A 15,413-nucleotide genomic window follows, 5' to 3' on the forward strand; every position below is an offset into this window, starting at 1 on the left:
ATATAACCGGTTTGATAAAAAATAAAGTACGCTTCTCGTTTATCGCGAACAAATATTACTTGCAGCCATGAAAAACAATGTTCAATATATCGGACGGTAATTTTTTATTACAAATACGTTTATAAATTATCTTACATTTTTATCGCTGCCCAAAGAAACGTGTCTTTATTCTTTGGAACAAAATGTTGTTCTCGGAGCTTCTGACCACGCTGCGATACCAGTTTCTAATGTACGGTTGACCCTCCTATAACAAGGTTAATTCGTTACTTGCTGAAACCGTGTTAAGATATAAAAACATACAAACACAGGGATGATACCGTTCCATAACATGAATTAATATATGTAAAAAAGTAAATAAAATCGTTCCAATGTTTCTAAGAGTTCGCGTATTACAATGAAAATGTAACGCTTTAATCAAAGTCGCTTCAATATGAAAGCTGTCGATGTTCATTAAATCATGCTATATGGAGACCGTATTATAGGGGAGCTATCGTAATATTTGTAATGTGTTATATCGGAATCGTGTTTTCAAAGTACGAAGTTGTAACAGGGTCGAATATGTTTAATCGAAGAAATTAACAGATTCTCGATTTGTAAGGCCCGAGGTATGAATGGCGCTTAAAGTCAACGCAATTGATCTCAAGGCTGTGTTCTAATTTTAGTGTACCGATGGGAAACCGTTTACGCTACTACACCTTTCGCCGTAGCATGCAACGCGGCAAATCTATTAAAATTCAATTCTACGGAAGCCAGTAGTTTCCAAATTGTTCCGAGAGCCGCATGGACTCTTTCTCTTCGTTAATATTTTCAATCTGACCGTCTCGTTCCCTAACGCGTGAAACATTTTTAATCTGTTCTGTGACGTTGCGACTTGTGATTAACGTTCGTTAATTGTGATGTTCGTATGTACACAAATTATATCTAAAGTGAACGATCTAGGGGAGCTTCAAAGTTCGAGAATTTCACTTCTAGAAATTATAAATAGAAATATTATAGTTTTAATAATTATTCAGCGTTTGCCAACGAATAGAGAAATCATTTGGTCTTGAAAATTAAGATAATAAAAATTATTTTAAAAAATAAATATAAGCTAGATACACTTATCCCGGACTTATGAGTTTAAATAATAATATATAAATGTTTATCAATTTGTATGGAAAGTTACACTCGTACGATAATCGTATTTTTTCAATTAATTAATAAAACTGTTGTTTTTCACATCTCACTACGGCGCTCCGATGCTATGCATCGTTTAAAAAATAAATACTAGCTTCTTTATCGTACATCAAGCCGCCTACGATTCTAAACATCAAAAATACTAACGCCTGCGTTCGACCTATATTCGAAGTTCTTGAATTTGCTCTGACAGGTATCCTTCAAGCATAGAACAGAAGTTAGATTAGCTTTCTGTTTCCTATGAAAACGCGTATTTCGCGTGTCACCCGTCATAATTTCAAGGGGAATATTTTTACGATCCAAAGCTGACGCGTTTCCTGAATATTTAAAATTTATTGCTCGTGTCAATAATGTTAAATAAATTGAAGAATATACAGGTAAATTAACGCGTTGACGATTAAAAATTTGTTAAGACTTTAAGAGTTCAAATATTTAGCATACTATGAAAGTATTCGTATAACCGGGACATTTGCAAACACGTGGCACTTGTATAAATTTCAATGCATAAACCTTGCATTGTTAAAGAAGAGCAAGCAACAAGAGCGAAACGTTAAACATAAAAGAACAGGAAGGAATGATTTTATGCAATTTAAAATGCATAATTACAATGGACAGTATTAAAATTACTCGCGATAAACGACGCAGTGGGAATTGCGTTCTTTCAACAATGAAGGTGGGCAGATATTAGCATGTGTATTCACTGATATGTGACACATGCTGCCATAGATTGACCTACAAATTCTAATCACTTATTCAATTTACATTTTACTTGCTTATTTATTTAAAGAATCAGTGGTTCGTTTATAAAAAAAAATCTCTTATTTGAATTTTCTTTATTCTACAAACTATAATATTTCTATTTCCACCCATAATTTCTAGAAATGAAACTATTGTTTAGAGAACCAAGTAGAAAAACGATGAAGAAATACGGTTACAACTTCAGAAGAAGCGTTAAAACAAAATATTATTGAAACATGGCAATCGATAGAAATATTGCGTTTAAGTTACTCCACTTGATGGAAAAACGGACTTAGGGTAGTTGTGAGAGCAAACGGTAGGCCAACTCCCTCTTAAAGCTTTCAACTGTTTAATTTGAACATTAAATTTCGATTCCGCTCAAATATTTTTGTGAGCCACTTCTGATGTTGCGGGTTTACAATAAATATATTGTAAAAACGATGTATATTGTTGAATTATTTTCTAATTTCACATATGTACTCTTAGGACCTATCCCTTTTATATGCGTTATATTGCTTCGATTTAACATACCTGTTTAATTAGTTGTATGTTATAAATGCGAGATTTCGAATACTTTGTACGAGTGTACATGTTTAGATTACCACTGTATCCCTTTTATTAGATACTAAGTTTCGAAGATATCACCGACACGCTCTTATAAGACAGACTGTAAGAGGATTAAGGGGAAGTGACCGGGCGTGATTGCGTTATAATTTATAGTAACCGTCACCTCGACCTTCCTCGATGGACGTGCCCCTTTTTCCAGCACCACCGACATTCAAGGGTGCACCGTCGCCTCTTAGTGATGTAGTAGATATTGCAAAGTTCACACGCGTTCCATTGCCCACGGTCGCCTGTCCTCGTAGACGATATGTGTCGAAATCGCGACGCACGTCTGGACTCCATAGGATACAACGTTGTACTCGCAGGAACCTGGTCTATCCTAACTCGAGGGACCAGATCGGACACCGTGTCACCGAGTTCCGTATAACAATGACGGAACGACGACGCAGCAACAACGAAGAAGACGACGATGATGTAGTATGTGCCATCGGTACGAGTATTGGCTCTTATTTCTATCGAATTGTGTAGCAAAATATCGGATACGTGCAAAAATTTCGATGGATTTTGTTATTAATAAAAAAAATCGTAGCGAGATTCATCGTTCAGAAAAGAATCGCCAGGTTTGAATTTAGAAAGTCATCTTTCACGGGTTCGAAGCGACGCAGTGGACTCATCAAACGCGTCGCATATAGTTTTCTGTTGCTATCCATCTTCGATATTAATGTTCAATAAAATTGCCTGCTCAAAGCATCCACTTTTGGTTGTAACAATCGACAGTAGTTTGTTGCATCGATCAGAAAGAATTTTAATAGACGGTCTATTGTTTTAAACAAAAGGGTACTGATCGAGAATCCATCAAAGCTTTTTCGCGCATCCAATATTTCATTCCTGCCTGTTTAGTAATTTCTTTTATTTTCAATGAAAGAGGATTCAATAAAGTAGAGCAGGTTTCGTTTCAAGGGCAGAAAATGAAGAAACGGAATTTAAACCACCTTTAAAGTTTAAAATAGCGGAGAAGGAGCGTGTGAAAAGTTAAACGCTGACATAGCAATGTCGAGCGTTTAGAACAATTTCCAAAAAGGTGATATTTTTTTTTTGATTTTGTAACAAACTACAGTTTTAGGGAGTAATATATTAACAAAATTAATTAGGACGTCTCCCAGTCTTTTAGAAGATTCCCTATTTTTCTAAATGTGTGCCGATTTTTCCGCGTACATTTTCGCTCTTACAATGAATGAAACGAGTATATCCTCCTAAACGCACTCGCGCATCTATAAAATAATAATCAGTACATAACAGCGCATACGAGACTAATCGATATCATTGTCATACTGACTAAAGAAGTAAAATAAATAACAAAAATAACAGTGAACGCCAACTAATTTATGATGGAAAAGAATCTCTAATGCTTACGTATCATATGAATGTGGATAATTTTCCTCCAATAGCAGAAAATCGAGAAATTGTATAATAATGATTTAATCTATTGTTCACAGGTTCGCCTACGACGATTTCAGAAGAGTTTGCTCGGCGATATAAACCAGTAATAGAACCTAAGAAATCACTGAAATCGGTAGCTATTCAAACTATAGTTGGTTTACCATTACGACTAAGACTTTTGCCATCTGTGAAGGACATTATTGAAGAAAGTGATACAACTAATTCAAAAATATCTTCCAGAATATGGAAGCATATTAGATTTTTAGGAAGACTATCGCTCTCATTATTCGGTAAAAATAAATCGATAATTTGTTGTTTTTCATAATTTATCCTAATTTGCTAGAAATTAACGCGTCTACTGCTATGGTGGTCGTTGGTTATTTAAATAATGCGCGTGTACCGATTTTTAAAAGTGAAGTAAATAAGTTACTCTTAAGGGGCCTTTCTACCTTGTGGGATTAAAAAAATCGATATTTTTTTTTTTTGCATTTTCCTTTAGTATGTAGTCTCGAAAATATGTCTACCAAATATTAAATTGAAATTCGGAAACCTAACGAAGTTATAGCCTGCTGAAATGTACCGCGCGTAGGTATAACAACTAGACGTGAAACTTTAAAGTTGTTTTTCTCGAAACTACATCTTTCGGCACTGCGTGCGTGATAACTAAAAAACTATTCAAGATATAAACATCAAATTTATACAGTATCTTCAGAACTGGTCTCCCTATAGCATGAACTAGGATAATTGCGATATATGCAATACTTTTTCTTTTATTAACAAAAAAGCAACCAAATATATGAAAATATTCAGTATTTTTTCGTAAAATAGCTGCCATTTTGCCATTTTTTGTTTTTTTGAAAAGATCCTAGTTCATGCTATAACCACACTCATCTGTATTAAGAATATCGTTGGTTTTAGGATTTCGAATAACTTGTTCGCAAGATATCACGTAAGTACGCAGTCGGGTGCCGTTCGTAAAAACTGTTGTTTGATGATCAACAAAAACAGCGTAATCAATAGATATTATGCGTTGCAAAAATTCGTAAATATAGCTAAATATATAATAAATGTATCTACAAAATCCGGAATTAATCGCTCTTTAATAACCCGCAAAAAAAAATCACAAAGAAACACGTATTTTTCATGCCTACAAGGTAGAATGGCCCCTTAATCGATCGATAGGAAAGAAGTGATTTTATGCTTCGAGACATTTTGTTATTGAATACGATTGAATTTGTTGCAGGTTTATCATGGTTACTTACCATTTGGGCAATCGCTGGTGCGTTTGCCTTTTGTGCAACCGAAGGACCACGCGAGCGCGAACAAGTTGTGAAATTAAAGAATATGCAGAAAACTTTAGCGGTCGGCCTGGCGACAGAGTTGAGACAATTACGAACAGAACAAGAGGAGGACGTAGAGCCACTTTGGAGTAACAAAGTACACCAGTATGTAGCAAAACACGAAGAAGTATTGTTGATGGCTGTCAGTGCTGGATACGGCGAAAGTGGAAACGCGGGACAACTTTGGACGTTTCCTGGATGTGTTCTCTTTTCCATCTCCCTTCTCACTACTTTAGGTACGAAAAATATATTTTTCTATACTGTAGATTCTTCTGATTAAGGTGGGTCCAAATATTGGCAACGTTTCGGCCAAGTCTCAATGCTAAAAATACAACAATTTTTTGTTACAAAACTCGTTATAAAATACACTGTCGCTGATGACAGTGCTTAAAAAATGTATGTTTGATGAGATTATACCTAACCACTTCAGCGATTGCACTCGAACTACATTGTTAACGCCCCCCTAATGTTTGTTATCGCTCTAGTCTCCGGGACAAGTATAGGCAACGAAGATCAAATAATGGATGCTCCTGTTCGTGTGAAATTTTTTCTCCTTTTAACCAAATCGATTCTTTGGCCCGATTATAGTTCGTCCCTGAAAATTGCAGTCATTTAATCTCGTTTGTTCGATTTATCGTAGGTTTTGGTGCTCCGGTTCCACGCACTACGGCTGGTCGAACAGTGACCGTAATTTTTGCAGCGATTGGTATACCCGCACACTTTCTTTTGATTATGAACTTTGGCCTCATATGGGCATTACGATTACAGAGATATGCTATAGCCAGAAAAAAAATTGAATGCGAGCAAACTGAAGGACAAATGACACCAGTGCCCAAGTGGGTCAAAATTGTACCCTTCGTTTGTCTAGGTAATTATTAAATTATAGAAAATATTACTGGCGCTCTGAAATATCGTTACGCATGATTTTCTTTTGTACGTATACAATTCCTTTTAAGTTACGAAAAACATTTACAAAAATATACTTCTAGAACAAATTACAAAACTCGTCCGTGTACAAATCTTATTTACAGATACTGATTCAATTAACTATAAACGAATGTTTTCAAATTCTAGGTAGTTACTATCTGATGGGAATTATGTGTTTCGGAGTAGCTAGACACAGACCGATTGCAGCAAGCGTTCTCTTTCCTTTGGATTTTACGGCTGCCGGTGGTCTTTCAACGATACTTGGCCACGTGAGAGTATTGTACGGATTTTATCTGGAAGGAATAGTTGCTATTACGTCTATTGCGCTTGCCGTATTACGTGTATCTGCTACACAAAACTTGACCAACATCGGCCTTAAATATGGCTTACTGATCGAAGCCTAATTTTATATTTACATACTTACAATACTCGTTCAAATTTTTCTTGGTCACGGTATACGCTATAACAAACAATTATGTCAATTAAGTCGTATAAATTTACTAACTTTTGAAACGAAATACCATTAACATGTTAAATACAAATACTCTCACGTAACAGTTATCAACGTGCATATAGAAACATTTAATATCGTTATAATCATACTGTGTTGAATGGAAAGTACGTGCATTTTTATTCTAAATAAATTCGACTGTATATTTATTTATTTATTCAATGGCATAATTTCCATTAATCCTCTGTTAGTGTTCCCGACCGTTCCATGAGTTTCTTTAATATTATCTTCGAAGAGGTAATAATCTGATGATGTTATCTTATACTTCAGGTAAAAAGGGGTTAGGTCTGGGTAAAACAGTTTTATGACATTATCTGCTAACTCAAGTTGGTCACTAGTAGAGGCAAGTAGATACCAACATAGGCAGGGCGGAGACTAGTAGGGGCAAGAAGTAGCCAGTAGTAATCGTTATACATTGTCAGAAGTATCAGAAGCGGTCAGTAGAGGGTGGCAGAAGTCAGTAATAATTGTTATACGTTGTCAAAAATATAAGCGATGGTCAGCAGAAGCTAACAGAAACCAGCAGAAGTCAGCAGAGGCTGGGAGAGGGTGGCAGTAACCAGTCGTAATCGTTATACGTTGTCAGAAGTATCAGTAGTGGTCAGCAGCGGTCAGCAGAGGCCAGCAGAAGTCAGTAGTAATCGTTATATGTTGTCAGAAGTATTAGCAGTGGTCAGCGATGGTCAGCAGATGCCTTTAGGAAAATTCAAAAGTACAAGTATTTTGATTTTGAGTGATCGTATTAATAATATACAGGGTGTTCGGCTACCTATAACAAAAATTTTAATGAGCGATAGTAGAGGCCAAAATAAGACGAAAATCAAGAATACTAATTTGTTGATGGAGGCCTCGTTGCAAAGTTATTAACATTTAAAGTTCCGCCTGTAGAATGACAATCCGCTAAACAGCTGCGTTCGCGCGGACGGTTGCGGCAGGCGAGTGCTAGTGGTTCTCACGCAGCATGAAAAATTTTGCTTACCGACATTATCGACAGCCTCAGATTTTTGTCCACTTATGGGAATGCGAACACCTTACGTTGAATAAGATTCAACCTGTCTTATGAAAATCCAGAAGGGCATATCAAAACTCGCCCGACGAGATTTTCACAGAGAAAGGGTGAATGCCAGTTCCAATACACAATGTTGTGAACAAAAATCATCCACATGCGATTATACACGCCCCACGATTGTCCACAGTGTCCACAAGTATCCACAAATAATCCTTTCAGGCACTAACCACTATGCAATTAAATAAACACGTACCGCGATTATGTTATTCGTGAATGTCTACGTGTACGTGTATCACGATTCTTCCGAGTTACTTACGAATAAAACTGTTATTAATTTTTCAAATACACTTCAATTTAAAAATGTAAACAGGAATTTAATAAGTATTCGCTGATTGTTTATATCACTGTATTTCTTACATGCTACTTAATACATAACTGAATCAAATATGTCTAAAATGTGTCGCATGAACTAGCTTGACTGATTCTGTTTTACGACTGACTAGCTGGCCGAACACGTGCCGATGCTGCCCTTTGTCTCCGCTGTGTGTGAGAGAGATAAGCGAGGCGAGTGACGTAGAATCGGGGCCTGTTCGGCATATGTTTCTCTGAACCTCGTCGATCGATGGCACAGTCAGCTGCTAGTATTGTTACATTCTTCGCCGTGAACGTAAATCGATGCGAAAATTTCATTTATCCTGCGATTCCTTTTTACATTTTTAAATTGAAGTGTATTTGAAAAATTAATAACAGTTTTATTCGTAAGTAACTCGGAAGAATCGTGATACACGTACACGTAGACATTCACGAATAACATAATCGCGGTACGTGTTTATTTAATTGCATAGTGGTTAGTGCCTGAAAGGATTATTTGTGGATACTTGTGGACACTGTGGACAATCGTGGGGCGTGTATAATCGCATGTGGGTGATTTTTGTTCACAACATTGTGTATTGGAACTGGCATTCACCCTTTCTCTGTGAAAATCTCGTCGGGCGAGTTTTGATATGCCCTTCTGGATTTTCATAAGACAGGTTGAATCTTATTCAACGTAAGGTGTTCGCATTCCCATAAGTGGACAAAAATCTAAGGCTGTCGATAATGTCGGTAAACAGAATTTTTCATGCTGCGTGAGAACCACTAGCACTCGCCTGCCGCAACCGTCCGCGCGAACGCAGCTGTTTAGCGGATTGTCATTCTACAGGCGGAACTTTAAATGTTAATAACTTTGCAACGAAGCCTCCATCAACAAATTAGTATTCTTGATTTTCGTCTTATTTTGGCCTCTACTATCGCTCATTAAAATTTTTGTTAGAGGTAGCCGAACACCCTGTATGTATATGAGCGTACATACATGTAAGTAAAAATGCCTGGGCATTTCGAGATTCCAAATCGAATGCCGTTGACGTGAGGTCAAATTTCAGTTGTTTAAAAGCGAGAAAGCAAATGTGAGCCTTTTTCTCCCGACTCCCACGAGACGGTCCGAAATTACTTCGAGCAGCTTCGGAGAATCGAGAAAGAGGGCATGTGTCAGTTTGTCTTTGTCGACTCTCCGAAACGCTACGAGCTCACAGTACGTGTGATTTGGCATAGTGTGAGAAAGTGGAATGAGGTGTCCCCGGTGCACCCGGGCCTCCGTCCAGTATCTCTGTTTGAAGCCAGTGGTTTAGTTGTCGATCAATATACATATTCCAACGCGTTCACGTAGTACAAGAAACGAAAAGAATATTACTATTATAAAAAAAAATGTTACTGAGAATTTATCGATTTCACAACGTTCTGAAAAATTAGGCATTCCCTAGACTTCTCTGCTGCGAATTTTATTCGAAGTCTTAGGTCTTACTTAAGGTTTAATGTATTTACTCCACCAAATGTAATCGTGGTGATCATTCAAGTGATATTATATATTTTATATACATATAATATCATCAAATGTACATCAAAATAAAACAATAAGCACCAGATTATCTTTTATGGATTTTATTTTATTTAAATTCAAAGTTCTATTTTTCTTATTGGAAAATCCATTACATTTTACTCTTTCTTTTAAGTAGGTATTTATATAGTCAATAGTATAAAGTATAATAATAAAATATGCCCAAAAGATCATTTATATTTTTCGAAATTATTGTAAAAAAGAGTTAAATTAAAACATTTTAATCACTATAAATACAAGTAGCATTAATAAATTTTCCCAATTATCTATTCTTTATGCATCAAAGATAAAGCCTCAAATATTACAATTAATAAAACTACAAAATATATATTAACAGTACTTTGTTTTTCATTTTTATGTTAGTGTATATAAATTAATATAATAGTTTGTGTTGTATTTATCAAATAATTTCATAATATAGAAATTATTAAGTCAACTTAGTTAATAAAACTAGAAGTTTCAAAGCTCTAAATTATCCGTAAATTTAAATAAGCATGCATTTTAAATTAAAGTATAATATTACTGACTACAAGAAAGTCTTTAAGAAACAACCTTAATATTCTTTTATTTATTTCTAAAAGATACTTTATGTAAACAATTACTGTTATGTTTATTACTAGTTACAATTCACTTCTTTCATACAAAATTTACGCCTTTTATATTAAAACACTTATAAAATTCTTTAATTGAGAAACTTATTTTAGAAATCACGCGAACACATGTCTAAGGGAATGGAAAAAATGAAAAAGAAAATTGTTGAAAAGAGACTTTCAACATTAAATGTAACCATACCTACACAAACTAAATTATTTGTCTTTCTTTTACACGTGTAAACAATTTGAATAAAATAATAAATTCTATTTATATTTACATAATGTTTTCTTTGCACCTATTCATCCTTTCTCCTATGTTTACTTGCATACATGCATGTTTAATTGTGCATACAATAATGCCTTGGATATTGGGCGATGTTTGGGACTGAAATTAGCTAAAGTTAGAGGGAAATCTTTCAGAAAGTCCCGCGCGTCTCTTTCTTTCAGAAAGTGTAAGTGAGATAGACATACATAACACGGTGCAAGTAGGTAGTCAGTTTTAAGAACTGGTAGGGATAGCAACCGGCCAATTTCCAAGGCATCATTGCATTATGAATTCGTTTTGGATAGTATGAAAGTAAAGGACCTAATGGTTGACCATAAGTGTAAATATAACACATTGTATAATTTATTATACATGTATTATAGATATTATTAAGACGACCTTTTATCATCAATTTTTTTTTTATGGATACACATGTAACTTACTCGGTAAATTGTATCAATTGCCGATGTACTTTGGTTTAAAAAGAAATTTATTTATACTTCCACAAATGTGTCGGAATCATCGAAAATCAATTTTGCGCATCCAATCGCATTCTATCAATCGGAAATCGAGCAACACATTTGTGGTAATATGTACAAGTTTTTTAAAGTCAAGTATGTATAGATTAAATAAACGAAAACATTAGCATACAATTGCATTTGTAATAAACACATCAAGTTGCAGTCGACTTTGTTCCGTATTGTATTAATGTTGGCAGCGGCAATATAGATTCTATTACATAGCAATTAACTTTTACTTTTATTAATTTCGAACGTTATTTCTTCCACAGCTGACGTGAACGAATAATTTGCTACCACTCACAAAATCTAATAGTGTCATAATATTATGATGTTTGTCTTTGCTTTGTGTTAACGTCTTCATTTTTCGAACTATCGTATTTCGATTTCGTATTATTTCGTGGCTTAGCTCCAGAATCTTCAGTTTTTGGAAATGAATTTTGTGTATTAGAAATATCTCCATTACTTAATGCTATTCGTATGGATTCTACTAACTCGAGAGGACCAATATAACTTTCTTTTGTACCTTAAAACCAAAAATAGTTTTATTAGAATAGTAAATATTTAATAAATGCTTATTATGTTGTTCTCTTAATGAAAACAGATAACAATGAATATTTTGCAACACATTCATTGTTAACACCAAAAATAAATTTTACATTTTATCCTAAACAGTTACTCACCTCTATTTATCCAAATATAGCTTTTTTTATCTTATTAAGCAGACCATCATTATGATCCCGTTCACCGTCGGTATTCTGTCTCACTTGAGTTTTTACATTTGGACCTGCCATGCCTAAAAGAAGGTATAATCTAATGATAAAAATACTTGATATAAGAGCACGCAATGAAAAACTGTATGCTAAACAGTGAAACAAGCAAATTAAACAACTCAATAATTCGTTAATGTTTTTATTTTATAGACATTGGTATTTTATTTATACTCAACACCAATAAAACACATGTATAAATTTGTACATCATTTATTTCACTAGCAATGGCAGGTACATGTAAAGAAACTCAAGCGACACACGCGTATAATCTTATGTGAACTTACCAAAATCAAAGATTATTTGTTATAAAATGTTACACAAGATATTGAAAAGACTTCAGGCACATTATTAAAATTTAATGTACTTCAGAAAAATGATAATATGGAAATTCACATATGTTTCAGTTTCTTGTTAGGTACATATACATAATTAACTCTTAAACTATAATAATCAGTCTCAAAATTTATTGCATTTATTCTTACCATCTGTTTTGTGTGTTATACCATATATACTGCCAGGAGTATCAGTCTCAAGCTCGGCATAAGCTTGCAGTAAAGCCAATTGTTTGTTATTTAATTTTGTAGGTACTGATATTTTAATGTGTACATAATGGTCTCCACATCCTACGCCATTCACCTTTTTCACTCCTTTTCCATTCAGTCTAATTTTAGTATGGGATGAAGTACCAGACTGTATTTGTATAGTATGATCCTCATAAATGCCTTCAATTCTTATTGTGCCACCAAGTACTGCTTGTGATAACGAAATTTCAGCATCTGTATGTATGTCTGATCCATCTCTACGAAAGTATTTCGATTTTTCCACTCGGAATGTTATAAACACTTCTTTGTTACCCACAGTCATTCGAATTGTTTGACCATCTTCAATACCAGCTGGAACTGGAACTGTTATTTTTTTTCTTTGCACCTGTTTTTAAAATACACGTTCGTAGAAAATGATTACTATATTCGTTAATTCATTTAATGCTTTCATGTGTTTTTAATTAGTATAAAATGTAGTAGAATTCGTACCGATTGTCCTTTTCCGTCACATTCCTGACACGGAAATTTAATAAATACCTTGTCGCCGCGACAATAACGACAAGTGTAGCGCATCACAAAAGGACCATTACCAATCGTTTCCATTCCAGTGCCATTACAATGTTGGCACTTAACTGCTTTTGTACCTATCTCACAACGGGAACCTTTACATTTTGGGCACGTATCGATTACATTCAGTTGAACATCTTTATTTACACCTCTGGCAGCTTGCGAAAATGTTAAATTCATAATAACCTAAAGAAACAAAAAGAAAACCCTATATACATACATATACATGCATGCACACACAAGATGATTCTGAAATTGTGGTACAACTGAAACAAAGGTAATTCCTCATATAAAACAAGTCAAAAATGTAGAATGTAAAACATATAAATTTCTCTGACAAAGAGAAATTCGAAAGTTCTTTACCCATTTTGGAATCTGATATTTTTTTATCCAAGATATAAACAGTTAAAGTTTTTACATGTCACGGACACGTAGCTCTTGTGTGCGAGTGTGTGCATGTGCCATTGCACAACTAGCTGATCGGGATATAAATATCATGTATTAAGAGTAAACTTTAACTGTTTGTATCTTGTAAATATAGTCTCAGATTGCAAAATGGCACAGGGCTCTTCAATTTCTCTTTGCACAAAATATTTATATGTTTTGACTCATCCCATCATTTTAAAACACTTGTATACATTTTATATGTACCTCTTGAGCTGCTCCAAAACCAGATTTCGTTTCAGCATAATCATCAAAACGATTAAAAATATTAGATCGAAAAGCATCATCTCCAAAGATTGATCTAAATAACTCTTCTGGATTAGCAGATGATGGGTACTCCCAGTTAGTTCCATAATCTTTGGCTTGACCCTGAGAATTCCCCATTCCCATTCGATGAGCAGATTCTCCCCATGTATCATAGTCTTTTCTTTTATTATCATCGCTTAATACTTCGTAAGCTTCAGAAACCTCTTGAAATTTTTTACTAGCATTTGGATCTCCTTTATTTGTATCAGGATGATATTTTTTAGCCAATTGATAATATGCCTTCTTAATGTCCTTTGCCGAAGCATTTTTAGATACACCTAATATCTCATAATAATCAAGTTTTAAAAGCTGATTTGTAGTATGTATTTCTCTTTGGGTTTGAGCGAAATGTCCTGTCACATCTGTAATTATATTTCAAAAGAATGTTTTAAACGAAAAAAAGTTTTCTTGCCAAATTTATAATGCATCAATGTGTACTATCAAATAAAATCTTTTAAAACATATTTTATTATTAATCCTTTGCACTTTACACATATTTAAAATACATTTTAATTTACATTTAATCATATGCCTTCCCATTGCTAATTAATTCCCAACATAAAAGACAAAATTAATAAACCATTTGAATATAATTTTATATAATAATTTTTTCAATATACTCGCATGTACATACAATTGTTAGAACGATTAATTATGTTATGAAGAATAAGAATTGGCTAAAGGAGTACAAAGAATTGAATATAAAATATTGTCTCCAGTTCATATTGGTTTGTAAAATTTCAAAAGTTAATTTCAGGAACTAAACTATTACGATAGTAACAATAAATATTTATGTTATAGCATTTAAGAAAATATACCGGCGATCAGAGTTTCCTTTACAGCAGTTATAAACAAATGCGTTTAACGAAACGAAGAAGCATGTGTTGTAAAATGTGGGGTTATATTCCACTTTGGAGGATTCTTTAGCAAAATCACAAACGAGAAACTACAGGACATTTATGAAACTATATATAATTGGTTGCCTCGGAACGCCAGAATGTCTTTAACATGTTAGTAAATTCAAAATTAATGGAATATAACTCGCATTATCAGAAAAATGAATGATGTAATCTGTGCTCTTCATGGTTAGAGGTATACGTTACATTTTCCTATTTTCTTTGAGTTCCAATTGCGGACACCCAACGCTACTGTTGTGATAGATCGGTGACATGTGTTACATCTTTGCACAATACCACACGACAATTTATTTAGAATACCACTGTTGATTAAACTAAAAGTTTTTGGTCGAAATACAATCGTAAGCCCTTTGCCGGTCGCCATGTTGAGTAAAAGACACATGGTTATAGAATCACGTGACATATCAAGCAGACAGTACACTTTCTAGAAATTGGGATTGGGATCACATATACACAGGCCTAATTTGCGTAGAAAAATAACGTTGATGTATATCAAAGAACAAATGTTTGCATTCTAGAAGACGGATCATTAAAATTATAATTGATCATTAGTTGGAATAAATTAGATATTGATTACAAATGTTTTGTCGAAAGTAATTACATTCGACAAGTAATTTTTGAGATTACCATTACTTTCATTTATTCCCGCTGCTTTTAACCAGAGGCAAGGATAAATACCCGTGTCTTCGAGTCTCAATTAAAAGTTTGAAACATTGAACGTACTCATTAAAAAATTAGTTCCTCGTACTTCACATTTTTGTTAATATTTCGTTAGTATTTAAATATATTTTTACCAGTTTACTATGTTCAATTCGTAATAGTAAATATAATATTTTAACAGTATTTTAGT

The 15,413-nt window shown here is 34.1% G+C and overlaps 2 protein-coding genes across 2 annotated transcripts; one reads left to right on the forward strand and one right to left on the reverse strand.

Moving 5' to 3' along the window:
• Positions 1-2,547: 2,547 nt before the first annotated feature.
• LOC122401016 lies at positions 2,548-6,724 on the forward strand. Its single transcript, XM_043402869.1, has 5 exons — positions 2,548-2,968; positions 3,975-4,208; positions 5,162-5,494; positions 5,899-6,126; positions 6,333-6,724. The coding sequence occupies exons 1-5, from the start codon at positions 2,659-2,661 to the stop codon at positions 6,587-6,589; spliced, it is 1,362 nt and encodes a 453-aa protein (XP_043258804.1). The 5' UTR covers positions 2,548-2,658; the 3' UTR covers positions 6,590-6,724.
• Positions 6,725-10,355: 3,631 nt separating this feature from the next.
• On the reverse strand, positions 10,356-14,945 carry LOC122400969 (protein tumorous imaginal discs, mitochondrial). Its single transcript, XM_043402782.1, has 5 exons — positions 14,743-14,945; positions 13,548-14,001; positions 12,819-13,082; positions 12,270-12,714; positions 10,356-11,540 (listed from the first exon to the last, which is right to left on the reverse strand). The coding sequence occupies exons 1-5, from the start codon at positions 14,943-14,945 to the stop codon at positions 11,341-11,343; spliced, it is 1,566 nt and encodes a 521-aa protein (XP_043258717.1). The 3' UTR covers positions 10,356-11,340.
• Between the last annotated feature and the right edge of the window lie 468 nt (positions 14,946-15,413).

Source organism: Colletes gigas, unplaced genomic scaffold, assembly GCF_013123115.1.
Source record: "Colletes gigas isolate AHSC1104 unplaced genomic scaffold, ASM1312311v1 Colletes_gigas_Sc00021, whole genome shotgun sequence".
In the NCBI taxonomy this organism is placed as follows: domain Eukaryota; kingdom Metazoa; phylum Arthropoda; class Insecta; order Hymenoptera; family Colletidae; genus Colletes; species Colletes gigas.

What these genes read in the sequence shown, in the direction of transcription:
- LOC122401016 (XM_043402869.1), top strand. Translation starts at nt 2,659, where the DNA reads ATGGACGTGCCCCTTTTTCCAGCACCACCGACATTCAAGGGTGCACCG. An exon ending in TGATGTAGTATGTGCCATCG is followed by an intron (nt 2,969 to 3,974) that starts GTACGAGTATTG and finishes TATTGTTCACAG; the next exon opens with GTTCGCCTACGACGATTTCA. An exon ending in CTCCCTTCTCACTACTTTAG is followed by an intron (nt 5,495 to 5,898) that starts GTACGAAAAATA and finishes GATTTATCGTAG; the next exon opens with GTTTTGGTGCTCCGGTTCCA.
- LOC122400969 (XM_043402782.1), bottom strand. Translation starts at nt 14,945, where the DNA reads ATGTGTCTTTTACTCAACATGGCGACCGGCAAAGGGCTTACGATTGTA. An exon ending in AAAATAGGAAAATGTAACGT is followed by an intron (nt 14,002 to 14,742) that starts ATACCTCTAACC and finishes TACAGATGTGAC; the next exon opens with AGGACATTTCGCTCAAACCC. An exon ending in TATAACACACAAAACAGATG is followed by an intron (nt 11,541 to 12,269) that starts GTAAGAATAAAT and finishes TTTGGTTTTAAG; the next exon opens with GTACAAAAGAAAGTTATATT.